General features: G+C 54.4%; 10 protein-coding genes across 10 annotated transcripts; 3 read left to right on the top strand and 7 right to left on the bottom strand.

Annotated features, from left to right (window-relative positions):
* Positions 1-287: 287 nt before the first annotated feature.
* On the top strand, positions 288-831 carry CORC01_06670 (uncharacterized protein; the record flags this gene model as incomplete). Its single annotated transcript, XM_022618309.1, has 2 exons — positions 288-486; positions 551-831. 2 exons carry the CDS (start codon positions 288-290, stop codon positions 829-831), a joined length of 480 nt encoding a protein of 159 aa, XP_022475153.1.
* A 183-nt stretch (positions 832-1,014) lies between these two features.
* On the bottom strand, positions 1,015-2,989 carry CORC01_06669 (uncharacterized protein; the record flags this gene model as incomplete). Its single annotated transcript, XM_022618308.1, has 2 exons — positions 1,015-1,936; positions 1,989-2,989. The coding sequence occupies 2 exons, from the start codon at positions 2,987-2,989 to the stop codon at positions 1,015-1,017; spliced, it is 1,923 nt and encodes a 640-aa protein (XP_022475152.1).
* Positions 2,990-3,803: 814 nt separating this feature from the next.
* Positions 3,804-8,472, top strand: CORC01_06668 (uncharacterized protein; the record flags this gene model as incomplete). Its single annotated transcript, XM_022618307.1, has 2 exons — positions 3,804-3,842; positions 3,898-8,472. The coding sequence occupies 2 exons, from the start codon at positions 3,804-3,806 to the stop codon at positions 8,470-8,472; spliced, it is 4,614 nt and encodes a 1,537-aa protein (XP_022475151.1).
* Positions 8,473-8,856: 384 nt separating this feature from the next.
* CORC01_06667 (methylthioadenosine phosphorylase) lies at positions 8,857-9,222 on the bottom strand (the record flags this gene model as incomplete). Its single annotated transcript, XM_022618306.1, has 1 exon — positions 8,857-9,222. One exon carries the CDS (start codon positions 9,220-9,222, stop codon positions 8,857-8,859), a length of 366 nt encoding a protein of 121 aa, XP_022475150.1.
* A 79-nt stretch (positions 9,223-9,301) lies between these two features.
* Positions 9,302-9,974, bottom strand: CORC01_06666 (methylthioadenosine phosphorylase; the record flags this gene model as incomplete). The annotated part of the gene is made up of 2 exons (XM_022618305.1): positions 9,302-9,846; positions 9,947-9,974. The coding sequence occupies 2 exons, from the start codon at positions 9,972-9,974 to the stop codon at positions 9,302-9,304; spliced, it is 573 nt and encodes a 190-aa protein (XP_022475149.1).
* A 765-nt stretch (positions 9,975-10,739) lies between these two features.
* On the bottom strand, positions 10,740-12,209 carry CORC01_06665 (tRNA synthetase class I; the record flags this gene model as incomplete). The annotated part of the gene is made up of 6 exons (XM_022618304.1): positions 10,740-11,000; positions 11,057-11,295; positions 11,349-11,480; positions 11,533-11,614; positions 11,666-12,015; positions 12,086-12,209. 6 exons carry the CDS (start codon positions 12,207-12,209, stop codon positions 10,740-10,742), a joined length of 1,188 nt encoding a protein of 395 aa, XP_022475148.1.
* A 901-nt stretch (positions 12,210-13,110) lies between these two features.
* CORC01_06664 (uncharacterized protein) lies at positions 13,111-15,953 on the top strand (the record flags this gene model as incomplete). The annotated part of the gene is made up of 3 exons (XM_022618303.1): positions 13,111-13,325; positions 13,391-13,785; positions 13,834-15,953. 3 exons carry the CDS (start codon positions 13,111-13,113, stop codon positions 15,951-15,953), a joined length of 2,730 nt encoding a protein of 909 aa, XP_022475147.1.
* Positions 15,954-16,611: 658 nt separating this feature from the next.
* CORC01_06663 (uncharacterized protein) lies at positions 16,612-17,890 on the bottom strand (the record flags this gene model as incomplete). The annotated part of the gene is made up of 2 exons (XM_022618302.1): positions 16,612-17,470; positions 17,775-17,890. The coding sequence occupies 2 exons, from the start codon at positions 17,888-17,890 to the stop codon at positions 16,612-16,614; spliced, it is 975 nt and encodes a 324-aa protein (XP_022475146.1).
* A 1,539-nt stretch (positions 17,891-19,429) lies between these two features.
* Positions 19,430-21,055, bottom strand: CORC01_06662 (PH domain-containing protein; the record flags this gene model as incomplete). The annotated part of the gene is made up of 2 exons (XM_022618301.1): positions 19,430-20,815; positions 20,957-21,055. The coding sequence occupies 2 exons, from the start codon at positions 21,053-21,055 to the stop codon at positions 19,430-19,432; spliced, it is 1,485 nt and encodes a 494-aa protein (XP_022475145.1).
* Positions 21,056-23,674: 2,619 nt separating this feature from the next.
* Positions 23,675-25,744, bottom strand: CORC01_06661 (arrestin; the record flags this gene model as incomplete). The annotated part of the gene is made up of 4 exons (XM_022618300.1): positions 23,675-24,523; positions 24,578-25,340; positions 25,409-25,552; positions 25,602-25,744. 4 exons carry the CDS (start codon positions 25,742-25,744, stop codon positions 23,675-23,677), a joined length of 1,899 nt encoding a protein of 632 aa, XP_022475144.1.
* Positions 25,745-27,741: the final 1,997 nt, after the last annotated feature.

Raw genomic sequence — 27,741 nt, 5'->3', positions numbered from 1 at the left:
GGACGGGGAGGGTAAAACGATTGGCACTGGGCTCCATGTGGGAAATATGCTTGGGCGCTTGAACAACGTAAATAGTGAGTTGGGCCACATTCGTGGCGCCGGGTATCCTTTCGATTTTGTTCAGCTTCTTTATTCTACTAGTACCTTACTCATACGATTCCCACGCCGTCTTTTTTTTCGTTCGGTTGTCTTCCCACCGGCTTGGCTGTGCCTCTAGACTTTTCAATCCTCCAAAGCCACAGTCATCATCATTGCCCTCCGTGAAAGTCAACTCAACCTACACGAAGATGGCGACCACAACCTCCAACTTCTTTCCCCTGGCGACCGAAACCTATTACCCGGACTCTCCTGGTGATGGCAGTTCATCTGGGAATGGTGTCGACACTGAGGCAGGGGCGTCTGGTGACAGCCCTGGGGCTGTCAACCTATCCCGCGAAGCCATGATAGCCATCATCGTCGTCGTCTCTGTTGTCGGTGCCCTCGGAAGTATGTTAAAAACAACACCAACTCCTTGCAACACCTTTTCGCTAACCCGCCCTTACTCGTACAGTTGGCATGGCCGTTCTGTTCTACGTTGCCAAGAAGCGTGAATGGAAGATCAGAGAGACCATGCGCAGGTCCGCTAGAAAGGTCGTCACCGCTCTCACCCCGCGGAGGACCGAGTTTCCCAGATCAGTCAAGGAGTCCTCATCTCCGCCACGCAGCCACCGTGGGCGCGCGAGGCTTGCCGATGACGTTCCGCCTACGCCTAGACTCCGCCCAGAAGATCTTGAAAAGGGCCTCAAAGAGGCAGAGTCGAAGCGCAAGTTGATGAGGTGGGGCCGGAAGTAGGGAAGGGTTAGAAGAGAGTGAGACTTTGAGATTAACGACCGCCAACTGGCTTGGTGCTGGCATAATGGTTCATTTGCCGAGGCGGTTGAGACTGAATGATTGATGAACTTGGACCTGCGGAGCGTTGAGAGTCCTCTTTCTTGTACCATTATTATGCCCCTTGAGAATACGTAGCGCTTATTTCTAAAGTCTTCGGAATGTGTTTGAGCTGGCACTTCTTCTTGCGTTGTTCTTGTGATCGCGCGGCCGGGAGTCGTCATGAGTGTCCGGTTGGCCGCCGTTTTTCTTCTTCCCTTGCGGAACGAAGGTGACTGCCTTCTCGCCGTAGGCATTCCCACGGTGCGTTTTGCTGATGCGGCCAGACTTTTGCACCCTGGCGCCCAGAGCTGTGTCCCGCTCCTGTCCGCCCTTCTGGTTGGAAGACGAGATCTTCATTTGGTATTCCTGGGTAGCCTTCTTACCCAGACCCTTGGGACCCTGGTCCACAACAGGCCTGGCAGCAGAACTGACACCAACCTCGTGAGTATCTTTCGCGGCGACCTTGGTGCTGGGATTAAGAGCGCGGAACTCATAGGTGGACTCGTCGACGGCGAAGGCATCGTCTTCGAACATCTTGGCGAAACGATCGTCGCCGAGCAGGCCGGCCTTTTCGTCGACAACCTCTCTGTTCTCCTGCTTCTTGAGGAGTTTGTCGGCGAGCTTCTGGTTGACCTTGACCTTCTTGTTGCCTCTGATTCTGCTGGCACGCTCCTTCTCGACCTTCTCCTTGATGCGTTTCGTCCTCTCTTCCTCCCAAACGTATGGGTTGGCGATAAGACGGGCCTGTTCGTAGAGTTTCGACGCAACGAAGTAACCGTGCATGTACGGACGGAGTAGATTTGTCTTTCCAATGAGATGCTCCATGCTCAACTGCTTGAGTTCGGGCAGCGTCAAGAACTTATAGTTGTCGTATGTCTCTGTGCGAACCTCCTCTGCCATCTCTTCGACCATGTTGTCGAGGAAAGAGCACCATCTTGGTGCCGGCCCGAGGCTGGGAATAAAAAAGGAGTGTTGAGACTTGCCCTCGTTGGCAGTCAGAAGCATGCCGGTGTCTTTGCACCAAGCGCTAGTTACTGATCAGTGGAAATTCAAAGCAGGATTGCTGTCTCGAAACTTACACATCGTTCAGGTCGACGATGGGCTCGACTGAAGTCCATGGTGTGCCGTCGGTCTCGTCCCAGATCTTGATGATCCTCTTATCAGCAGACAAAATCTTCTTTTCTTGGGAAGCCGTCGTCATGTGAATCAGCTTCTTGATCGGGAAGCCGTATCCCTGGTCCTTGGTCAAGAGAGGAACTGGGCGACGGAGATCGAACAGCTGAACCATGCCCGTCTCGGAACCAGTGGCAATAGACAGCCCTGAAGTGCTGAAGTCCAAGGCAGTGATGCCGCCCTCTTGACAGCCCAGACGCGCTACTCTTGACTTCGATCTTGGGTCCCAGAATTCCACCGTACCGATAGAGGTTCCAAATGCGGCAAGACCATGGGAGTTCTCGGCTAACGCTGCTGCGTTGACACTTCCGGCTTCGATACCTCCTTGAAGTCCAGCCCCCTCCTCATCGCCGCCGACATCGATCTGGAAGGATTTCATGAATCTCCCGATCTCCAGATTCAAGCGGAAGACTTCACCCAAGCCGTCCTTGTCCACTCCTACGGCTGGTACAAGTGCTTCCGTTGACTGCCGATCGTAGAGTAAGTCTCTGCCGTAACGTGGTATGCGGATCGTGTAGTGGCAACCCATTGGGGTGTGGAACTCGAGTCGTCGGTCATCCTGAAGGAGCAGAGTCTTCGAGTAGTCGGATGAGAGGATTGTCAACTTCTCAGTCAGAGAATTTGTGTGACGCGCGAATGAGAGAGACAGTTGCGGGAGGTTGTGAACATGAATCTGAGGTTTGTATGTTCCTGCACTGACGGCCCAATCGCCATCTTCACTGACGCGTATGCAGGTACTGGCCTCCTCGAATTCGAAATCTTGGAGAAGCTCGACTCGGCTCTGGTACTCGGGATCGTTCTTCAGCGATCGCTTTCTTCGTCTTGCCAGCCAATCTGGCAAAGGCCTGGCAGTCGATGCACCGGAGACGGTGTAAACCGGAACAGTTCCTGGGTTCGTCAACTTCATCGTGTTTGTCGGAGTCCGCTGGTAAAAATTATACGGGCGGGTGCTTCCATAGGTTCGCGACGTTGCGACTAGGAGCAGAGGAATTGCGGCCGAGTGGACTTTTTTTTTCTTGCCCAAAGTTCCGATTAGATAAGAGTCACTGGCTACCTTACCTAGGTATCTAGGTAGTGGGGGGCCTCACCTCGGTGAGGCTATGGACGATTAGCTAATTCCATTCTGGCTTCCAGACTGCCCCACTACATTGCGTTAGCTGCTCAGTGACTTGAGCTGATTTAATTGGTTGACCCACCCCCCGCTGGCGTTGAACAGGACGCTATTAGTGCATTCAGCCGCGTGCATCTGCTCTGCTTGCCAAAGACAGTGTTCAACTTCTGGCGCTTTACCGATCTAACCAACCTGAACAAGGTCAAAGTAGACAAAACAACCTTTGACGACGAGTCCGACAACTATCGAGCCCAAACGACACTCAGGTGTCCATTATCGTACAAAGAATCGACAAGTTTCCTCATTCCAAAAACGCTTGATAATCCCGTTACTGTCGTGGTCTCGGTTACTGCCGAGAAGCCGGTCCCTTGGTCGCGCCTTCGACCTATGGAGATGGAGTCGATGAACTCGCGAATTCAACCAAATTTCCGTACTCAAATCTCTCCCAGTCACATAACGAATTCCAACCGATGCCGTAACGAAACATTTCTTTTATGACTACAAGCCTCCAGCTTTGAACCGGCTCCTGCGGTCCCTGGGAGCTTCAGCGACTGAGAGTTGATGTTGCGACACGGAACACGTCCCGCCGTCGCGAGACTCGACCGTCGATATGGACACGAGCGAATACGATACTAATACTCTATTGAATGTTCGTATTGTTTGCTGGAATGCGTAGATTGCGATTACTGACGGACCGCTGCCAGAATAACATCTCTACCATCATTTACCGAGTTTACGAACCCTCTCCTGAACAGGCGTCGAGCTTTCCTTCAGCCGCCGCCGATGTCGAGTCCGAATTGAGGACCCTTGGCCGCATTGTATACTACGATGCAAACCGACGGGTTTTGTGGTATTTCCACGTTCCAAGCAAAGATGCGGAGTCTGCCGACAACACCCATGGGGTTTTGGACAGCAATGTCAGTGTCGCGGGCGCCACATTGCTGATGGTTGACGAAGGTTCCTTTGAACCAATCAGTCTCTTTAAAGGTCGCGCCCAAGGCCAGCAAGCCGCGAATACACCAACGAGCTCGTCGTCAAGCAATTCGGCTCTGGACCTATCGCTACGGAACCCGCAGATGGGCAACTCCGGACCACCAAGCTCTTCCGACCCCGATTCCAAACCCCCGTCCGCCGGTGCACTCGACTCCAAAGGCGCAGGCTCTGTTCCCATAAAGGAAGCATACGAGCAATTCATTACGGCTGTTCTGTCGACAACGTCGGCATCATTTTGCAACCGCGTGTCGGCAATCCCCTTGAACCATCGAACCGTTCTACTACCTTCCAAAGTCACCCGGGATGGTCAGACCGAGAGAGCTCAGGACACAGAGTCCGCAGTTGTTGGAACATTCCGGATCTATCTCACCACAACGGGCGCACTTGTCATGAGTTTATGTTTGTCCTGTTGTGAGGGTCTTCTGTCTGTGAACGAACCATCTAGTCCAAGCCAACTTGCACTAGGCTCTCAGATACTGGCCGCCCCGTTCGGCGTTCTAGCAAATTACCAAGGATTTGTGGGTGGAGGCTTGTCGTATCCCGAACTTGGCTTGGGACAGACGCCGGATGCCCAATTTTGGAGGAGCGCGGACGCTAGATCTTCACAATGGAGAGACACCTGCGTCAAAATCCTTCAATCCCGTGGGCTGTCTCCTGCGTTGCTACAATCTTGTCCTTGGATCGCATTGCAGATGCTCCGCCGAAAACCTGGCGATACTAAGATGGAAGGGAAGTTGACGCCATTACCATCCGCTGTGGCTACGATATCATGGCCGGCAGTCCTTTGTTTTCGCAAGAAGTCTGTCATGCTTGCGCGAAGTAACGGCTTGGGAGATTCTGTACTGCTAGCCCAAGACGAAACTTCTGATTTCCTTAATGACGCCAGAACCTGGTTTCAACTAGGCGGTGATAGAGACGACAGAGTTGCCAAGAGGAAGAAAGAGAGGGAAGCTGCGGCAAAACAAGAAGCATCGGCAGCGGCCCCGACACAGCAACCAAACGGAAATTCACCACTAGGGCTAAGACGAGCAAGCAATGCTGCAGCTGCGGGTGCGATGTATCCGACACCGCCGGACGGAGTTCAGAATCCGCTGGGTATCACACCCTCGATGGACGGAACGACCTCTAGCCCAGGTGCCCCTGGAATCACTATGGCAGTTGTCGACATAGATACTACTATGACCGATGCTACCGCACACGACCCAACGACGATGAATAGCACTCAGCACCACGATTCCTACAGTGACGCCTGGCATTCGAACGAGCATACAAACGAGCACACGAATGAACATTCCAATGAGAATGGGAAAAATCGAACTGACGCTTTTCTTGGAGGAGACAACGATAATTTATTTGGCGACATGGGCCCGGACATATTTGGAGATGCCGACATTACTGACGCCGATTTCAACTTTTTCGACGAAGGGGGCGATGATAACCTCGACCTATCCGGCCTGCCTGATTTGGGCATGTCCGATGTACCATCGATGCCTGCTGTCCTCCCAGTCTCCATGCCTGAGCCGGCAAAGCAGGTGATACCTGCGGTGGAGGACACTAAGCCCGAACCAAGCCCCCCAATATTCGCCAAGCCGGAACTGAAACATGCACGGAGCACACTGATGGAAGAGGGAAAGCAGCGATCGAACGCAGATAGGGCTGGCGGTCTCAAGAGAGAGTCGAGTCCTTTCGATCCGGACACTGTCTATAAAAGAGTTCGGGCTTCTCTTGCAGATGTCCACTCTACTCCCCATCGAACCCCTGCACGGAAAGGCAGCATTTTCGACAGCGTGGACTTCGACCCGATTTTGCCTCTTGTGAATAAGAAGTATGAGCAAGGGGGCCGATTCGATTGCAAGCCGACACACCACGGCCTGCCTCAAGAATCCAACAAACAGTCTCCTCATCAGGGGCCACCTACAACCGACTATCTACGACGACATGGGAAAGGGAGGAAAACACTGAAACAACCAGAGCACACGAATGCACTGATCCGAACTATCACGGGCAACCTTGAGAATAGTTCACTCATCACAAGCCCCGATAAAGGAGATGACCTAGCATCTGACGCCGATGACATCAGCCTAGTATCAGACCAAGACGACTCGAGCACGTCAGAAGATGAGCCGACATCACCCTTTAAATCAAGTATTCGAAGACTGAATTTGGATGACGATGTCGCGTCTCACGTCACTTCCTTGAGAGACATTGAGTCTGTTGAGGATTCCGATCCGACGTTAGCTTTGGACCTTCCAAAGCTAGCCAAGGCCGAAGCCTCAGAAATACTGATAACGAGATATTTTGAAGATGCAGAGTCACTACCTATTCATCTTTCGCTCCCAGACGAGGATACAGTCACCACCGCTCAGATCGTCACTGAGCAGGCCGTGACTGGCAACCTGAGAATACGCGATGCACATGCGAATACGTTGAACACGGCAATCATACCGGAAACGCGGCGCCAATTATCCTCGCTGGGCCGGACCGCTCTGCAAGCTTTGCGCGAGGTTATTCCCGCCTGTCTGGGGGAGTTCAACACATGCAACTTCAGAAGTGTCGTCGAGATCCCCGATGTTCCTTTGCTTGGGCCACCCAACAGGCTCCATCCGAGGCCGGTCAACCCACGGGATAATGCAGAACCGCCGAAGCCGAATAACCTCTTTCAGATCCCAGCTCCCCACATGGAACTCCGGCGTGCAGAAGCTAGACTATCGGTTTTGCCGGCGAGTGTTCAGTTCTGGGAAAGTTTGGGTTTGGGTCCTGCTCAAGGTACAAAGGATGTCAACGTTGTTTGTGTCTTCCCCCATTGGGATGGAATGTCAGATGTTGCCGCCGCCTTTCTGGACCGTATGCGGAATGTCTACGAGCTCCTCAAGCTGGGCTCCTTCGAACGCCTTGCGACCAGTTCTAATGTCACTGACGGTCTGGTGCCCTTCGAAGCAGACAAGATCGCTACTTCTCCGGGAAATGTTAGTCCCCACATCGTAGCCGGCTTGGGTGACCGCATGGAGGCACTCAACCAGGGGCTCATTTCGGCAAACGCTTCGGAAAAGAACTTTGTGGTATACTTTGTATATCCTCCAGACCATCCCGGGTCTATCGTCGAGGCCTGCACTGCCTTCCAACAACTTTTCGAGATGCACAGGAGGTCTTTGACGGAGAAGCGACAGACCCCGGTCAACGAACTGGTCTTGCAACTCGTGCCTCTGGACTTTTTGACTTCTTCAACGGGCATAGTGGAGCCGACCCCTAGCGATGCGATCAAACTGGCGATAGAAACGTATGACCGCTGCACGCTGTTTGGCGGACCGATGCCATCACCGGCCATAATGCTTGAGCAGTCACTACCTAGAGGCATCGACTTCAAACTTTCTAATGCGTCTTCGTCGTCGCTCATGCATGAAAACACTTGCATTCATATCGCTTACGCTCAAAGCATCGACGAGAGGTGGATAACCGCGGCTTGGACTGACAACCGGGGATGCCAACAGATGACTGCATCTTACAACCTTGGTCGCAGGGGCAAGGCGTTGTCTACATCGCTCAATGAAGTCTGCCACGTTATATGGGAGACCACTCATGACTTGATTTCCAAATGGAAAGTCCACTGGCGGGTCATTATCTCCAAGTGCGGTTTCATGGATGCGCAAGAGGTTGGGTTCTGGCAGGGTCTTGCTCAAACAGAGTCGGTGGCAACAGTCAGCTTGACCTTGATTTCGGTCGATACAAACCCGTCCATGCAGCTAGTTCCGCCGGCCATCAAGGTCCCAGCAACAACGTCCTCGGCCTTCTACACGACGCCCGTGTCCACTCCTCAAGCGTCAATAGTGTCACCAGAGCAGAGTGGCACTCCGGTGACGCCCATGAAAGAAAACCCAACAAGCGCGGCGACTCCAGGTGGAACACCTGGCGATGGCAATGCTGACCCGGCCGAGGGAGATGCTATTCTCCTCGACGTTACAGACCAAACATGGGGTGCTGTGCTAGCACATCGACTGAGCAACTCCTCCACTTTGGGGGAGCTGAACCCCGCCCTCATCAGCGGCTACCTCGTCAAACGCGGAGGGACGAAGCTCGAAGACCCGCCTGTCGTTTTGGAGGTCAACATTGTGCATGCGGATAACAACCCGCGCATGTACGAGCCTCTCATGCGGGAGATGCTTACCTACTTCAGGGGTCTTGGAACCCTAGCTCGCGCGAGGGGTATTGTAGATAAAGGGACGGATATACGGCCTTGGCACATCGCGGCGGCGGAGAAGGGCGTCCGGGCATTATACCTTTTGATGTGATTTGGTACACGATGGTTTGTAGGGTAGACTCATTTTGCTTGAGGTTTTTAGAACCGGCGTTTCGAGGCGTTGGACCAAGTGAGAGGACAGTGGTAGCACAGAGGAGATTGCATGAGACCAAATTCAATGGCCACAGCGTCGACGTCATTGGTATCGTACTTTTCATTTTGCACAGGATTGTATCCCAGCGACCATCATTCCCTAGCGTCCTGAACAGTTGATGCCCAGGCAAAAGTCTATCCCCGCCATTTTCACTGTTACTTCTACATATACTCACGCTCATATTCCTGCACGTATACCGATCGATCTTCATGCCTGGTACTGAAACCCTCTCCGAATTAACTAGGCGAAAAAAAAGCACAATTTCTGAAGAAATATACGACCCTAGTTCCAGAAACCAGGGAACAAGAACTCGACGTTCTTCATCGCCTCGGGGCTGCGACCCTCGGTCTTGGTCATGAACTTGACGGCACCCTGGGAGGCACCCTCCCACTGCTTAGCGAGGACGAGGTCGCCGCTCTCCTGCTTGGACAGCTCGTCGAGAACGCCACCGACGAGACGCTTGGCGTTCTCGCTGTTGGCGGCCATGTACTTCATGACCATGGCGACGTCGACGTCCTCGAACGAGTGCCAGCAGTCGTAGTCGGTCGCCATGCAGATCATTTGGTAGGCCATCTCCGCCTCGCGGGCAAGCTTGGCCTCGGGCAGGGCCGACATGTTGATGACGCTGCCGCCCCAGGAGCGGTACATGTGCGACTCGGCGCGGCTCGAAAATTGAGGGCCCTCTGGAGTTCGGTTTTGTTAGCATTGTCTTCTACTCTACAGTCTTCTAGGAGAGTTGGCAGAGGAGGAGGAGGAGGAGGAGGAGGAGGAGTAACTCGCCCATGCAGATAATGGTTCCCTTCTCGTGTAAGACGACGCCCTCGCCCTGCAATTGCGCCGCGCATCTCTTGACGACCTCAGCAAGCCCCTGATCAAATGGGTCCGCGAAGCCAACGTGGCCCACAACACCGCCCTCGAAAAAGGTAAAAGGCCGCACGCCCTTGGTGCGGTCAATGACCTGATCCGGGACGACAAAGTCCATGGGCTTGATCTCCTCGCGCAGGGAGCCAACGGCGGAGAAGGCGATGACGCAGCGGACGCCGATGGAGCGCAGGGCGGCGATGTTTGCGCGGGCGGGAACCTCGTGGGGCGCGAACTGGTGGTGCAGGCCGTGGCGGGCGAGGAAGGCGATGGGCACGCCGTTGTGCTCGAGGATGCTGATAGGCGACGAGGGCTTGCCCCAGGGCGTCGTCGGGGTCAGGGAGGCGACGGGCGTGTACCCTTCGAGCTTTCCGAGGCCGGTGCCGCCGATGACAGCGATGTGGACGGGACCTGGAGGGGTAGAGGCCGGATGTCAGCTGTGACGTTCATGATCTTGCGCATTTCGCTCGCACTGGGCCGAGCAGGGATGGGGGAAGCGGATAAAGCTCACGGTCGAAAGTGGTGGGGAGGTCGGCCATTGTGTCGTTTCTATCGGTTTGCTCAGGGAAATAGGGGGTATCTCAGTCAAAGCAGAAAGATATAAACAAAACTACAGAAATGAAAATGTCTAGAGGTGTAGATGGGTGCAGAAGCTAGAGTAGATTTGGTAGGCGTCGGAGTCTGACATCTTTTTTCGACCCCGCCGAAATTACCCCGCCATCCAGCATCCTCGAGTGCTGTGTTTCTTCAGTGCTCCGGGGCCGCCATGGCGTCGTCCCGGGCATCCCGCCTCCTGGAATCCCCACCACATCTTCTCACCGTCCTCACCACGTGTCGATCACGCTCCAAGGTACAACACAGTCCCGGTCATTTCATCGCCGGGCTATTGGTGCGGGATCCCGGTCGCGTTCGCCCAGGGACGAGCAAAAGGCTAGGGGCAAAATGCACAGCTTGATTAATGGCCAATAAGTAAAAACAAAAGGTGAGAAGAAATGGACCGACCAAGGGTCGAATGATCGGAACCTTGATTTAGAACCAAACCTTCATGGTCTAGTTAAGGAATCAGGACCTTGGGGCCCCTCGACGATCTGGACCAGTACTTTTGTTTGAGAAAATAAGGACATAAAGCTGCGCATGACGGGCCGCAGGAGCTTAAGGTCAGGGGACGGCTCTCTTTCAAATGCTTTTTTTCATCTGAGGTATCTAGCTCTCTCTAGACTTTCTTTTTTTGGCGGTCTTCATCCGAACTCCAACCCATAGTAGCACGTACAGATAAAAAACGCTTTCTTATGCCAGAAACAAAATCACTGGCCCTCGGCCGGGCGCACAGGAAGCTCCGTCTCCTTGGCAGCTCCGTCCTGTGCGGGACCCTTGCCGCCGCCGGGGTAGCGAGAGCCCTTGTCTTTGGGCTGCTTCTTCTTCTTCTTCTTATCGTCCTCGACCGGGGGATAGGCCTTCTCCGTAACCTCCTTCCACTCCTTGGAGACCTGGAACGCCTCCTGGATGGGTGCCAGAAGCTCGTTCAGGGCCTTCGTCACGGCGGGCTTCAGCAGCTGGGGCGTCAACTGCGTGCAATGTCAGCTTGTTTCGAATATCGCTTCTCTTCCTTTACGCTACTAACCACGTCGTTCTTGTAGTCCTCGTGCATTTGTGTGATGCCGGTGTAGACCAGGGTCTCGAGACCATCGCGCTCGCGCTCAACGCGGAACTCCTTCTTGCCCTTCAGCGCCGCGGCCGGGAGCAGGACATACTCGACGAAGGACAGAACACCATTGCCCTCGGCAACCTTGGGCACGCACTCGGCCTTGCGAAGCTTCTTCTGCACAACCTCAGGGGCATCGAGAAGATCGATCTTGCTGTCTGTAAAACTTAGCTTAGTATCTGATCTAGAAGCTTGGCGGCAACAATCTTACCAGGGTCACTTGAGCTCATCTTTCCGCCATTCAACCCCGGAACCATGGGGTTCAGCAAATGCGCGCGCACTTGGTATCCAACCTTGGGTAGCCATTCGGTGGCGGCAGCGAACAACTTTCTTTGATCCATGCCTGCAGAAGGTCAGTCAGAGAACGTGTTCGAGCCATGGGAATAGAAAGATACCTCCGAACTGAGCATCAACGCCAAGGTGCTCCTCGTCGCAGACCTGAAGCACCGGATACAGCAGACCACTCATGGGGGCGTTCTGTCACCATGTCAGCCCCAGTCCAAGCACTCAAACCTAAGGTATCCTCACGTCAGACTGCTTCACGACTTCGGCGCCAGCCTTCTTCGCATCCCTCTCGCTAATGAGCGAGCTCATCTTGTAGACATCCATGATGTACTCGGGGCTCTTCTGGTAGGAGCTGCCAAGGACGAACTTGAGCTTCTCCGTGGAGACGCCGACAGCTTTGAGGATGTTTGTGATGGCGAACTTGTAGAACTTGGCGCGCTGCTCGACGAGCTCGATAGGGGCCTTGAGGTTGTCGAGGAAGCCGTGGATATCGGCGAGGAGGACAGTCATTTCGCAGCCGGCGGCGAGGAACTGTGCCAGCTTGATCGCCGGGACAAAGTAGCCGCAGTGCGGTCTGCCCGTTGTCGCGGTTCCTGCAGGAAGACAATAGTGAGCCAATGCGACGACTAGGAGCATCATCAGTGTAATTGAAGTGTTACTTACCCCAGTAGATCTTCGGGTTGCGTCCCTCGGCCAAGATCTTCTCGATGATTTCGGGGTTCATGATCTCGGCCAAGTTCTCCTGGATGAGGGCGAACCTCTCCTGCGCCTTCGTGCCTTCCGCCATCTTGAGTACGGTACAAAGTTTTTGATACTTAAATCGAGATAGATATACAATGGTATTCGGGGAAGCGAGGTTGTGAAAGCTTCACGGCGTCGGAGCAGGTACGGAAAGGTCGTGGGACGATGATGGTATTCCGAGTGAGTCAAGCCGTGGCTCGTCGCACAAGTGGCCCAAATTCGCGTCGAACAGCAGTCACAGCAGCGAAATTACCCCGCCGAGGGGCGGACGTCGGGGGCCAAGTTGGACACGGCCGATAGAGGGGTCTATGGTGTTTACACCCTTGCCATTGGCCGATTTAGGGGGTTCTGACGGAGGGGTCCAAGGTACCCCGATACCATATGGGGAATTTCACAGGGCTCTCGACCCAGAACACCTGCAGTATTCCGACTCATAGTATGGGATGTTTTACACAGGATACGATTATCTCTGCTATCAAGTCAAGAGGTCATTGATTCCATGACTTGTTCTAGAATATAGCCTCTGCATTATTATCATATTAGATCGAATGCGAGGTGATGGTGTATGTAATTCATGATCACAAGAGCACCCATACTTGGTATGAGAATATCTCAAAATGGCAGTCGGTCTGTGTGTATCTGCTTACCAATTTGTAGTGCAGAGATACTTTTCGGTGCGGACGGCGGAAATTTTCCACAGTGACAGTCCAACATCCTGGCGCCGCCACCTTGAAGGGACTCCATCTCCGAACTCTTCATGAGAATATTCTAACAGGTACATACATTTTCAGTGTTTTTCACCCACGGCCTTTTTCCCACTCATTACTAGCAGATACCCCTTCAGTCCAGGCGCATAGCCTCACCGGTCTTTACCTTTGTCCTTCAAGTTTGCGCACCCGATCATCAAAGTCACAGTTGCCCTTCATCACTCATCAAACTACAACACGATGGCGGCCGACACACCGCCGCCGTCTCTGCCGGACCTCGACCTCGAAGATGGTACGCCAGGCTATGAGACCATCGAGGAGCGCTGCTTCTCTGCCGCCCTCATATGTCTAGAGGGTCACTATACTATCCCACCCATGGGCCCTCAGACCGCCGCTCGGGTCTCATCCATGATCGCCAAAACGCTCGAGAAGACTCACACCTTCAAGCATGTTAGGTAGGCGCCCTCACCGTGTATCTTTTTTTGGTTTCGTACCTTCTCATTTTCCTAACAAGAACCAGAGAAACACTGTCAAGGAACGTCGAGATATGGATTTGGTTGACCAAGATCTTTGGCGCCGCCATCCCCAGTCTCACCACACGCTCGGTGGGCCCGCTGTCGAGCCTCAACGATCCCGAGAAGGGCGTCACCCCTCAGGAGAGCACTGCTCTCATCGTCAAAAACCACCACAGTCTCAAGGACGACCTCTCCATCTTGAACAAGCTCATGCACATCGCGAGAAACCTGCTGGTAACATCGGAACCAGAGGTGCCCCAGGATATTTGCGCCGCCGTTCACTTTGACCAGATGGTTTATCAGACCATCATTCTCTGTGTCAATGTCACCAGCAAAGGTTACGATGGTGAGATCTTGGACGAGACGTCAAGGGCTAAGCTGAATGAGATCACCGATTTGTGTAAGTCCTCAAGGTTCACCAGATGAGACCGCCGCTCACGCTTCACAGACAAAAAGCTCCTGGTCACATCCCTTCAACAAGCCCACAACTGGACCGCCAAAAATGACCGCAACAAGATGTCATTCTGGTACGACGTACTATTTGACGAGGACGCGCAGCTCGATGACCCGCAAGAGGGCATGGGCGACGGTTCCGGGTTCCGCGTCGACATTGCCAAAACGGAGATCCAGCACTGGCTGGAGCGCAACTCGAGAATGTGCGAGACAGCCCGTAAACTGCTCACAGACTACTCCCAGAACAAGTCCCACAACCCCCCGGGCGTTCTCGCACCCATCGCGCCGCTGGCGTGGAATTGGTTCCCCGAGGGTCAGGTCAAGGTTCGCGCCGACAACTACGAGGAGGGCGAGAAGGTGAACCCGAAGTGGGACCCCGACATCGAGGACAAGTTCGAGCAGGACCGTGCCTACTGCCGCGTGTCTCGAGAGATTGACACCTGGTGGATACGTGCGCGCGACGTGAACTATGACGGCTGGACGGTAGCCATGCCCAACGTAGAGTTCGCCAAGACGCGAACGGAACACTGCAAGAGCAACCTCCTCAACCGCTACACGCCTGTCATACGCACGGAAGAGCACGAGGTCGTCGAGGTCGACGAGTCCGAACAGGACCTCGGACCCGAAGAGGGCTCCGCCGAAGAGTACGCCGAGGGCTACGACGACATGATGGACGACGAGGATATTGACGACGACGAGTCGTACGGCGAGGGCCCCCTGACAGGCCTCCTGACCGAGATCCCCAACATACTCGACCCAAAACAGATTGAGGCCCTCCATATGATTGTCAAATCCTGCATCCTCGACTCCGCCGGCACCGGTCTCACCCGCGCGGGCGAGAACCTCCAAAAGACACGTTGCCGCATGTTCCTCGCCCTCGACTGCGGCAAGTCCCTCATCCGTGAGATGCTCGTCTTCATCGCCGTCTGGGAAAAGGACGAGCAGTCGCTCATCTTCCAAATCACCTCGCAGCTCATCGAGGCCCTCCACCACTCGGCCCTGGTCCCCTACGCCTGGAACTCCCTCCGCATACCCAAGGACATCATCTCCCCCGCGCAAACCGTGCTCCTGCGCCTCGTCAACCATATCTTCCGCAGCCGCATAAGCAACCCCCCGCAGGACAAGAAGGACCAGGAGCGCGATGTCAAGCTCGTCATGTTCTTCTTCAGCTTCTTCCGCAGCCGCATCGTACCCGAATGCGTCGCCCTCATGCACCTCCAAGCCCAGATCCGCGAGGACAACGTCGACCCGGCCGAGTTCCCCGTCGACACCTGGGATATGGAGCGCGCCAAGGACGGCCTGGCCCAGTACCTCGACTTCCTGACGACCGCCTCCGAGATCGCCGAGTCCAGGAAGAAGCTCATCGAGTGGGAGGCCGTCTACGACCTCATCACTCTCCTCAATGGCCTCGAGGCCGGCGTCCCCAAGAAGCCCCTCGTCGACGCCGTCCCCTCCCGCAGCCGACCCTCCGCGCCCTCCTCGGACCAGCAATCGCAGTCCTCGCAGCAGGCCGCCACTACGACCCCCATCATCGAACGCCCTTACTCGACGAGCGACTCCCTGCCGCCTTCCCCTCCTCCGCCCTCCCTCTCCGACCCGGCTCACAAGTACCCCTGGTCCGGCATCAAGGGCCAGATCTTCACCATCCTCGCCACCCTCCTGCAGCCACCGCCGGGCCACTCGACCCCGGGCAACCCGGACGTGCAGACCCAGATGGTGAACCACAACGGCATCGTGCCCCTGCTCAACTGCTGCGCCTACGACGACCACAACCCCTTCGCAAAGGAGCGCGTCACGATCTGCCTAAAGTGGCTCCTCGACGGCTGCGAGGCCGCCAACAACTTCTTCCGCGAGCTCGTCAACCTCGCCCCCGCGCCCAACCTGCGCCCACCTCCCGGTGGCACCACCGTCTCCACTATCCGTGTGGACGGCATTCAGGGCGAGGTCAAGGTCCAGGTTCGCTCCAACTCGGCCCCCGCCGGCGACGGAGAGGCGCAAGAAGGCGGCGGAAAGCAGCATATCCACGACCCGTACGGTTTGGCAGAGGGCGCCGCCAAGATGAATCTCAAGTCCAACCAAAGCAGCGAGCCATTTAGCGAGGACGATTTCATGTAAATAAGGATGATTGTGATGAGTTGGATTTATTCAGCAAAAAGTCTTTTGCTGTCCAAAAGAAAAGTAATATCTGAACGGCTTGTATGCCATCTTGTATGCCATCGTTGGATAGATGATGAGGCTTATTCACGTCTTCTTGTTTCATTTCTATTTTCCGTCACATAGTATGAACGAGCGAGTAGAGCATCAAGACGGCAGGCAAGGGGAATACAATACTACAATATTCTACTACATCGATTGCCCAGGCGCACTAATTCCAAAAGCAAAATAAAATCAAGAGAAAATGGAAAGGGGGCCAAGGGGAAAGAAAAAGGTGTTTTGTCAAGATTTTGTGTCCTGTGATCCATCAAAACCGCAAATTCGACCCATTTCCACCAAGACCAGCTTTCGGAATCTTCCCCCCCCTATTCCCGCGCGCGAAATCTTTTTTGCGTGATAATGTTGTGTAAGGTACTTTAGCCTAGGTAAACGAAAAAGCCAATCCACCAGTTTCCTCTGTTTTTTCGTTTTCTCGTACGGACAGAAAGGGATATTCACAAAGCATTCAAAAACAATCCAAGTCGAAAACAAGAACCAAAAAGAGAAGGAAAAGGCGGGGGGGGGGAGGGGGGGCAACAAACAAAACACAGGGCTGGGGCAAGTAGGTAGCTTCTTCATCTTACAGTCCTGACCGACGAAATCCGCAGTGTATAGCGTCATGATACGGAAGGGACTCCCGTCGCTCCGGTCTCACCGGACGCTGCGGAGCAGGTGCCGGAGCCAACATCCGCCTCGGCAGTACCCGAGGAGCTGCACCCTGTTGCTGCCTATGGTAGTGCTGGTGCTGCTGCTGGTGCTGTTGCTGGTGCTGCTGGTGCTGGTGGTGGTACTGCTCGGGATGAATCACCGCCGTCGAGTACGTCTGCGGACGAGGAGTATGCGAGGCCTGCGCAGCGGACAAGGCCTCCGCTGTCCCGGACATCTGAAAGAACGAGTCACCACCACCCAGATCCGCAGGAGGGCTGGGGAGGGCAGCTTGGTCCCACGGCGAGCTCATGCTCCGTGGCACCTGGTTGTCCCATGACGGACGCTGCCGGTGGTGCTGCTCCAGCTGCTGATGTTGGTGCTGGTGGGTGTACTGTTGATGCACGACGGTTTGGTTCTGGTTCTGGCTCTGGCTCTGGCTCTGGCTCTGGCTCTGGCTCTGGCCCGCGTACGTGTAGTGATGGCCCCCATAAGACTGGCTGACATCCACATCGTCAACCCTGCCACTGCCACTGCCACTGTCCATTTCGGACTCTGGGCTCATGCTGTCGCTGCCGCTACCGCTGCTTCTGCTGCTGTAGCTCTGCGGACTCATTGGATAACTCTCCTGGACGACGACCACGGCGGCGGCGGCAGCTCCTGTGGTGGGGGTATACTGCTGCTGCAGTCCGGGGTACTGCTGGTAGTCACGGCTCTGACGGCGGGCTGTACGCTTCTTGCAGTTGTACTTTGACAAGTCCCACTGGTCAAAGTGCTGGCGGTACGATCTTGTCCTGGGAGGCCGATTAGATGTGTTAGCTGTTGTTGCATCTGATATGTTCTTTCTTTTGGATGTGCCTGGATGGTGCGTTGGATAAGGCAGTGGGCGGGCATCTTCCCCATCCCCAGATGGGTAAAACCATTGGGAAAAGGTCTCGACAACCAAGAAGGGAAGGCGAGATGGTCATCGTATCAAACTCAAAGGCCCTCCCGTGTATTGCTTCGCCAAAGGGGGTTTGGGTGGGATCCAAAGAAAGGTCCAAGATGCGTCCAGACGTGTGAAAGAAGAGGAGAAAAAGGAAACTGGTGGAGACTGACGAAGCCTTGAAGTTGTATTCACGTTGCATAATATCCCGGACCTCTTCCAGGGTGCGATTCTCCTTGATGTAGAGCCTTGCGATAACGTCCTTGTGCTCTTTCCAAGCTTTCGTCATTGTCGTTCGTCAATCGCGACTGGCGAGGAGGAGGAGCGGGATGGGAGTTCTTATGCTAGAAAGGGCGCGCTACCACGGAGTCATTGGAGGAGGGAGATCAGGGCTGGAGAGACCGTGATGAGGATGAGAGGCCAAGTGGTGAGCTTCATTGAACGATGATAGGACGGATACTGATTAAAGGTTGGTTTTTATCAAACTGGTTATGGGTTCTCCCGGGAAGACAGCTGTACAAGCTGTATATAGAGTGGTCACGATAGGCAAGGCTGTCAGTACCGCCTACGTAGGATACTATAATCGCAGTGCAACACATCAGTCGGTTTGGTTTCCAGGGCTGACGGAGTATGCACCAGAAGTCTTGTTCCTCTCACTCGTCTCTGCCTTGAAGAAAATAGACAAATCTTCCGGTTCCTAGGACTTTTGCACCTTGTGGATGCGTCAAAGGTGCAGTGTGCCCGTCGGCGAGTATTCATCCCCCCTGGCAAGGAAGACAACGCATTCTGTGGCCGATAACATGTACAAGCCGTGGAGATCATGATGACGGGACGGGGCGAAAAGTCTGCCTTTCTCAAATCGGCGGGCAGCTCCAAGGGAGTAGGGAATGGAGGGGGAGAAGGCTAGGCCCGCACGTAAGGGGTGTCTCGTCTTGTGCCACACCATTCCACGAGCAACCTTCACCGAAGTTCAGCGAAGGTGTGCGACTTTTGCCTACACTCCGCAGATCCCCCCCTTGCGCGAAAGTGCAAAGAGTTTTGGTTTCTGACAGGTCGGTGGCTGGACTGTAGTGAGCGCTTTTTCTTCAGATGCGCCATTGACTCAATACGCTGCCCGCATTCCTCGGCAGACGACATCAACGTGGCGTGCGCCAGATTCTGGATCAAACATGTCGCTGGTGTCAACAAAGACGGGGGAGTGTTCTGCACTTATAAATAGGGCTCCGCGATGAGATGCAGACGCCCACGCGGCATAGATGGTAGTAGGGGCGCCTTGTCTCGGAGTGTGGGAGGGTGGTGAGGCACAGCCTGCGCCGAGGCAGATATCCTGCTGGTCGGCTCTTGGTACGGATTTCTGTCATTGTGGTTAACACCGAGGAATTCAAACTCTATGAATTTGCTTAGAAACCATCTCGAAATTGGACAAAATTCAATGATCAGAAGCGTTCGTTGATTGATTAGGGCTTGCTATATTATATAACCATAAATCAGAATGGTATCCCTCAAAACACGTGTGCAGATAAAGGCGGCAGGAAATCAAAGGTGATGGAAGGCTGTGACGTTGCGCAGAAGTCATGTAACCAATCAGGTGTAGTGAGTGGTGTGGTGTGGTGAGGTCGAAGTCATCTGCGTTCCTCCGCCTCCCAAGGCTAGACAACAAGGCAACCAGAGGTGCACAAATCGGTAGGTCGCCTCAGAAGTCGCCTTAGAAGTCGCCTCACTTTTTTTCTTCTTGGACAAACAGGGCGGTCGGAGGGATTCTGCTCTGGATATCAGGCTAGGCCTGCGAGTGGAGGCTTCGCGAAAGTTGAGGGTGTCATGCGAATCCTTAGACCTTCTTCTCGTCAACAGGCGCCTTTGCAGCTGGAGCAACCACAGGTGCAGCAGCGGCGCTGGAGGATGGGCCGTCGACCGGGCTCAGGATCTCTGGGCTCGCGGTCGGGGAGTGACCGGTAACACCGGCCTCTTGTACCGAGTGTCCGGAATGCGTGGTCGCGGCTGGAGCAATGGTCGGCATTTTCTCGTCCTGGGCAACGACGGGCGAGGTGGGTGTGGAATTAGGCTCCGCAGGTCCGGTAGCTCCCGCAACGTTTTTGATAATCTCAAACCACTTTTGCGCATCATCGGGCGTATGCGCCTGGAAAGCCAGCTCCGACGATCCAGTGAGCTTGGAGCTGATGGATTTACTCTTGTCCTTGCCCTTTACGTTGAACTTGTTTCCGTTGGGAAGACCAATGACAGCGTCTGGCAGGTAGATGGAAAGCTCTGGCTTGGGATCAGCACGAGCATTGTCAGAGTCCTTGAACTCGTGCAAGAACTTGGCTGGAGTGACAACGTAGTAACCGGTAGAGTAGCCCCAGGAAAGCTTGTTACGCGACTTGCGCTCCAAAGAGCCCTCAATGAGAGGCTTGACGGCGGTGTGGTCCATGTTGGGGAAGTTGATGGACTCAACGGAACGTGGAGGGTCATTGGGGTTGACCAGGCGATCACCGCTGCGGCTGACAAAGCCTTTCCACTCGAGATCAGCCGGCACTCTCTGGATCGCACCCAGCATGTCGGAGTAGAGAGCGCGAGTCTTCTCAGCCTGGCCGCCAGTGAGCTGGATAAAGGCCTCCATGGCTTGCTGGACAACTTCGATAACGTGTGCCTCGAAAGCCTGAAAGTTGTTTTGAACAGCAATCAGGTCGTTGCGGTTGTTGTTCTCCTCGAGGACCTGCTTGTGCAGTCTATGCAAGACACCTCGGTGGACAACATAAGGGTCGTCGGTTCCGTGCATCTTCCCGCCGGCAGACTCGAAGGAGGCAGTCTGCTGACCAAGAAGCTCAATGTGCTTCTGGGTGGTGTTGCGGGCCTTTTCAACCTCCTTGGCACCCTTCTGGGCACCATGGGCCAGCTCCTTGCCCTTGTGCTTGATCTCCTTGTGCAGGCGTTCGAGGACTGGGAGGACGGACCCCTTGATGCTTTTCTCCGTCTCAAGGTTGGTGTTGATAATCGCCTGAGTGTTGGAGCGCATGTTTTCAAAGTAGCCTGCAATACCACCAAGACTCTGGTCGAAGTGGTGGCCCTCCTTCAAGGGATGGGAAATTGCCTTGAGAGCCTTCTCGTATTCCTTGGACTGAGCTTTGTGGATCTTCTCGACGACCTCCATGTAGTCCTCAAGATATCCCACGGCGTGCTTCCAAGCTTGGAGTCGCTCTGCGAGAAGGCCAGCGGTCTTCATTTAGGTTGTTAGTCACTATTCAGTGCGTAGGGTAGTAGAATGAGGTAGCTCAGAAGTGTTTGTTGGGCGCAGGGCGGGGTTAAATCGTCAATGCTACGCCTCTTCTCTTTGACGCCGACAATGTGATTCACTTACGCTGGTAGGGTCAACATCGGGGACAGCATCGTCGCTAAGGACAGAGTTGTTGGTCATAATGGTCCCCGACCTCTGGGGGAGGTCCTTGGTGTCGGCCATGGTCGCGATGCGCAAAATCGAGTTGTGCTCGACGAGGTGTTCGTGAATCTAGGGTCGCGATATGCGGATGTGTGTCGAAGGTGTTCGTGTGTTATAATTGGAACGTTCGTCCAAGCCTGATTCCAGCCGTTTGTTCGGTTGAAAGATGGAAGCGATTGAAACGAAAGGGCAGTGGAAATGAGGTTATATCGCCAGCCCGGACATTACATGTGTCCCGCCCCCTCGAGCCCCCCGCCAGTGACAGCTGGTAATTAAACCGCCCAAGCTCCTACACCAAGACAAGTCGAATGACGTTCTCCACCAAGCGCCAGCGCAATCTTCCTGGTCCTAGCGCCCCTGGCTCCTGCACCGAGAGTGCTTGTACGCACAGCACGACCCTCCAAATGGCCTGTCCAGAGTGGGGTTGGTCTGGAACACCCCCTGTGACGATCTCTCTCTTTTTTTTTCCTCTTCCTTTTTTCCCCAAGGGACGCAGCCCGTGACGGACCGCAAATCTGATCCTGGAAGCAGGTCACTCTTTGGCTCTTGCCGACAACTGAGTTGTTGAGCTGGCACGGCTGGGTGCCACTGATTCACTTTGTCAATCCTACCTGGCCAGCTTGCCTCGCTGACATCCCCTTCTCAGCTGGTCTAGGGGTGCCTCTCGCTCTTCTCCGTCTTGCATCGTCACATCGTCGGTCGGCTACCTCGCGCTGAACGGCGCTAAGCCGGAGGCCCATGATTGATTTGGGGGGCTTCATGACGTCAATAAGTCCCTTAGTTTCCCAACGGACGATGCCGCTAATTGAGATGAGACGATACCTCTGTCTCATGCATTTGGCCCACGTTAGCAGATACGCCCATAAAAACATACAAGATCTAACAGAGATGTTGACTTGGCAGCATCCTCGACTGTTAACCATCAGGATATATCCCTTTCTAGGTTCAATAAGCTTTTTGTCCGTCCGGCAACGTTTGCTGCCGCAGGTGACGGCTGCGATGACAGAAAAACAGGGCTCCAACCTGGCACCCGACAGGTTGGCATTGGGCAGACGTCAAAGGCCCGAACCATGGCAATGATTGGTTCAGCCATCTGAGTACGTCGGGGTCCAGATTCCAGAGAATGTCTTCGGAGTCCATTCCTCCTGCCGTGTTACCAGCCTCTTACGTAGTGTCTACTCTGCTTTGATCCTAATACTGGACGTTCAACTGAAAAACTCACCACGTGCCGGACTCGTGATGCTTCAAAAGAGCCAAGAGCCACAGTATGGCAAATGCTACATGACGTTGCAGAAAACGGCTGTGTCTGAGAAGGTTTCCCATAAAACGTGCCGATACGTCACGCCATTTGATGCGAAAATCCTTATGGAAGCTCGCAGTCCATCCTGATTGCAAAGGATAATGTGTAGCTCACTGGCAGCTGAAGAATCCATCGTGCTAAGCTTCGCTCGCTGCGCGGCTTTCGATTACTTCATGTTCTCATTCCTCCAACTGTCATGGACACTACTATCATACGACAACTCGTCGCCATCGCATCTACCTACGGTTCAGAATACTGCCCTTGAAGCTCCCTTTACAATTAAACGACAGATCCAGAGCACACTAGATGCCAAAAATGTCATACAAGCCACGAAAGGCGACTTATGGTTCTGCAATCCCCTAGATATGGTATGTAAAGCAGTGAAGCGCGCCAGCTAGCTGCAGCTAGCTGGATAGACGCCGGACGTGTTTTTGGAAAGACGACATCACGATCAAAGACGGCCCTCCCTCGACATAATGCAACGATTCGAATCATCCCCTCTCGTTCAGCCCCTTCTGAGGATGGATGCCATCTAGTGTTTGTCCCACCCGGTCAGACCGGGCCACAACCACCTTTTTAGGTTTTCGTCACCCAAAATGACTAGTCAAACCCAAAGGCCAGGAAATACCGAAAACCGCACACCATATACGAACAACGTGACACCCGGTGACCACTCGGCATATCGGTTTAGGCTAAGTAGGTTGATAGGTCAGATTGAGAGGTAGGCTGTAACTCCTCCATTTCAAATCCGCTCTTGTCGGGGCGTCCGACATCGGCCGACCAGAGCCGCCGTACCGGAGGAGTGGAACCCCATCGCAACGCCGAAGCCGCCGCCACCCACTCGGCATGACGAGCGAAAGGCGTTCGTGTGTTGAATCCAGTCTAAGCGACGAACGTCCAGGTACCAATACTGCCAAGATGTGTTCGGCATAAACATTTGACTGGCTCGTACTCTAAACTAGGACTGCACAAGATATTGGAAATCGATTATTGACTTTTTTTTTGTCATCTGTGATATCTAGCAATCGACATGCCGCGCTCCACGCGTTGGGTATATCGTACAGCCTTATTTGCCTTTCCCAGTGTCGCCCTAGTAGTAGATCCCATAAACTAGTATATCAATCCGTATACTTTGTATGTCCGAGCTGCCGTTGAGTCCTGATGCCTCCAAGGCGCAAATCTATATCCTGTAAAACCTCTCAAATGACCCATCCCAAGGGATAACGTCCCTTTCCGATCCTCAACGCCGATGCCATGCCCGAAATAGTGCTTGCCGCCCTCTATAGCCATAAAAATAATCAAACGAAAGGGGTAAATGAGTCGCGACTCCTTAAAAGAACCTAGTACACTCTCTCCCGTCCTTGAATGAGGTGAAGTCGACGGTCTTCACCACCGCCCTGCACTGCCTGAAGCAGGTTGCTCATGCTCTGGGGGCGATGCCATGAGCGGTGCGAGCCGCCCGGGGTGGTGGGCTCACTGCCAGCACCAGTGTGCTCGGGAATCATGCCAAGCGGATCTGCAACAGGAACTTCGCTCGCCGGCGGCGTGTTCGGAGCGCTCATTGCAGAGAAGTAATCTGGAAGCGCATCGCTACTCGGGCCCCGGCGAAGAGGAGTCTTGACGGCCGTAGTATAACTAGGCACCTTGCTCAAGGTAGCCATGTCAGAGAAGTCGAGGTGCTCGGGCGAGTTGCGTCCTGAGGAGTGCGAATTGAGGTGTTCTTCGGCGCTGTTGTGGCGGGTCAAAGCTCTCGAGTGTGATTGAGAATTTTCTCCGGTAGGAACGGATGTCGGGACTGCAACGTCCTCCGTGATGGCGTTCAAGGAGTTGAAAGAAGTGTTGCGGTTCGTGGGGTCGAGAGAGACGTTCTGGAGGCGGTGTGAGAGTGCGGCTGGAGCGACGCCGTGGCCGTTCATCATGGCGAGGGAAGCGAGGTTCTCTGATGAGCCGGCGCGAGATTGGGCGTAGAAAGGACTGCTGAAGCCAGACTGGATAGCTGGGGTCTGGAAACCGCTCATGTCGACGTCTTCGTAGAGTTGGTCGAGAACATGCTCGCCGTAGCCAGGTGGTGCAATGCGGGTGACTTCGGCCGTGGCGGGCGCGCCAGGGGCCTGGTCAACGAGAACTCCATGCTCGTCAAGGGGCATGTTTGGAGAAATGAAGATGGAAATGGGAAGAGTGGCTCGGAGCTATGGTTTGTCAGTTTTGCGGATTCGTCAATAAGCAGAGTTGCAACGACTCACCTCTGAAATATGACCGTCGGGGTTCTTGAGGGCAACAACAAGCTTGAGCTTGTGTCGCACCTTAATACCGTTGTGGTTGAGATCCTGAACACATTGGCGCAGTCTCTTGGGAAGGTTCAGCTTCTTCTCAACCATCCACCCCTCCTGGCCAGTGTCCTCGATCGTATCGTGCCAGTGCTCATCGCGTTCGACGTCAAACTTCCAATTGGAGACTTCTCTTTCCGTCCTGTGTTCCTTGAAAACGTTGCCCGTGGGCCCCTGTAGCGTGCACTCTCGGATTTCCAACATCTTGACTGAGATCTCCCCCATTTCGAGGCCCTTCAGAAGGGGTGTAAATCTCATCTGTAATGGTACGGTGGCACCGAAGACGACAGCCTTTTGCGGAATGATGATGGAGTAATCGACTTTGTTCGGCCAGATGTTCTCGACGCTCATAGCGTGGAGGAACTCGAGTGCGGCGGGTTCAAGAGTGCGAATAATGCGTAGCGCCTTATAGGCATGCAGATCGTAGGCGAGCTTGCCGCGGGCGACGGTAGCCTTGAGCTTGTAGGTGATGCTCGCTTCGGGGATGCCTTCGACGCTCTCGGCGGTGTTGCCAGGCAGGGTGTACTCAAAGGGCCACTCATAATTGCCGGCCGGCAAGATGGTGTTCTTGCCGCCAGTGCCGCCAACAAACGGAGCCCAGCGGTGTTGGAGTAGGGTGGTTGTTTTGTCGACTTTTTGGCTGGAGACGCCAGAAGCGGCGATCTTGGAGTAATCCCACCTATTGAAAGCGCAAGTCAGTTGACTGATCTGCACGAAATCGAAACCGAAATAAGGAGGCACTCATACGTTAAGCGGTGGGTGCCAGTCAGTCGCAGGTGGACATCTTCGATCTTCAGCGGCGTGGGCAAACAGAGAACCACGACGCCCTTGAGGATCTGACCGGCAGACTCGTCCTCTCCTCCGCGAAATACAATAAAATCATTATCTAGTCTGTATAGTGTCAGATGTCAGCGGGAGGCTCCTCAAACACGAGACGAACAAAGAGTCACGGTGGGAAAAGAGAACGCGGAGAGGAGAGAAATGGCGAAACTTGGGAACGTGGGGCAAGAGCGCATACCTGATCTCGAAAAGCGAAGCGGCGTGCTTGCCCGTAACGGTCGAGAATGGATTGAATGACGGCATCTTCAAAGGTTGGGTGTGACATGAACCAAGCGGTATGCCTGGACAAGAAGAAACAGCCTAAACATCGAAGAATGGGAGGTCTGGAGATGGGCTTGTATTTATCGACGGAGCGTCCTTCCTGGGTACGAGGTACATTCGTCAGATCAAAGGCGGGCGTGGGCAAGCGACCAAAAGACCAAGCGCAAGCAAAAAGCTCGCGCTTTCACCTCACAAACGGGCAGCCCACCCACGTCCATTTTCATAGCGTGGGAAGTGGACGCCGAAAATCGAAGGCCCACGCCGCCACGCCCATGACGGCCACGCCCCTGCTCGCTCTTAGTGGGATTGGTGGGGCATCCTTGGTCGGCAGCAAAAGATTGAGAGGTGAGGTGTGAGCCCGGAGGTGTGCGATGAGGAGAGTTCCTTGTTCAGGGTCCCCATGAACCTTGTGGACGGAGAAAGGATAAGGAGAAGAGACGGGATCAGAGGAAAGGGGCGCAAGCCGGTGGTACGAGTACGTACTGCGCTGGAAGTAGGGATTCTGTCGATTTTCTGGCTTGTAGGAGGATGGGTAGGGTCAGCGGCAGCCACCGGGCAAGGAGGACGGCCCAAGACGGAGCGGGCGGGGGGGGCATGGCGAAGAAACGAGGTGCAGGGCTGGGCCGATGCGCCAGACCCAGGTGAAAGGCGAGAATGAGGTAAGGTACGGATGGTCAATGGTACGTGCTCGCTGACCCTGGGCGCCTCCTTCAGTCACCTCAGTCTTTACCGTACCTGAGGTACCCAAATAAGGTACCCTTTTCCTGCGGCAGAGAACCCCGACTCGACACCGATTGGCGGAAGGGCTTTTGCTGTCAGATGAAAAGTCGGCGACTTACTTACCACACACACACACACACACCCATCTGAGAGATGATGTAGAGACCGGGTGTGCATCTGTGCTATGGTCTGTGCCTATCGTCCCATGTTTGCTGCTTCGTGCCGCGCGTGGTGTCGGGAACCAAGACATGGGTTCGGCGGCGATGGTGCCCTGTCGCTGGTGGATGAGTCCATGAGAAGTGGGATGAATTTCCTCTTCTTTTTTGCGGCATTGGCTTTTTGCGGCAATGGCCTCAGAGGAGGAGGAGGAGGGGTGTGGGTGAATCATGGTCAGTCTCTCGGTCAAACCAAGCATCTGAACCATCTAGACTCTAGCGTGAAAAGTCATGACGAGAGCACGCGGCATCTATGCGTGCTCTCGCAGTGTTTCCGTGCGGCGTGCCTGACTCTGATGCTGATGGGCAGGTATCACCAGCCATCCAAACTAGAAGTGACCTATTTGAGGCCATCTCGAGCGACGGTGAATCGATGGCGCGTTTTGGCAGAGATACGTGCTACGGCTACTGACACTGATGCCGATGCCGATGCTGAGGCTGATGAGTCTAAGTTTGAGCCTGAGCTTCCATGTTGTCTGACTCTCATCATTACACATTGTCGTTATCTCCCCTCATTTTACCTTTCCACGCCCGCTCGTGGACGGCTCAGCACTGTTCAGAGCTGGGATGGGCTAGATTTGCTGACTTGATGTGTGGATTGGCTGGCTGGCTTGGCAGCCCCCATGAGCGATGCAGGCTATGGTGAGGAAGTACTGGAACATCTCATCTGGAACTCATCATGTAAACGTATCATCGCCAAGTCGCGGTATTCTGCCTCATCGGGAGCCTGGCTTGCACTTTAGACCGCTCATGTTGTCATCCAAGGCAGTGTCATGTGTTCATAAGAACAGGGAATCAACTAGAATGCAACACTCTGAAGTTGACAACCAAACTGGCGACGGAGGAAGGCAGAAAGAGGGGGAAAGCGAGCCAGATTGAAACACATGGTTCGAGCGCCTGCGCCTGCGCCTGCACTTGCACTTTCAGATCTACGGGTGGTTGCTGTTGCTCGGATTGCGCCCGGCTTAGAGATGCTACAGCGTGCACCTGATTTGCATACGACCTTCCCACGAAGTACACCTATTGCTGCCCGCAATTAAGGTG

Source organism: Colletotrichum orchidophilum (assembly GCF_001831195.1).
Source record: "Colletotrichum orchidophilum strain IMI 309357 chromosome Unknown Scaffold_51.1, whole genome shotgun sequence".
NCBI classification, from domain to species: domain Eukaryota; kingdom Fungi; phylum Ascomycota; class Sordariomycetes; order Glomerellales; family Glomerellaceae; genus Colletotrichum; species Colletotrichum orchidophilum.
Note: the sequence above shows the minus strand (reverse complement) of the source record. Positions and strands in the feature narration are given on the sequence as shown.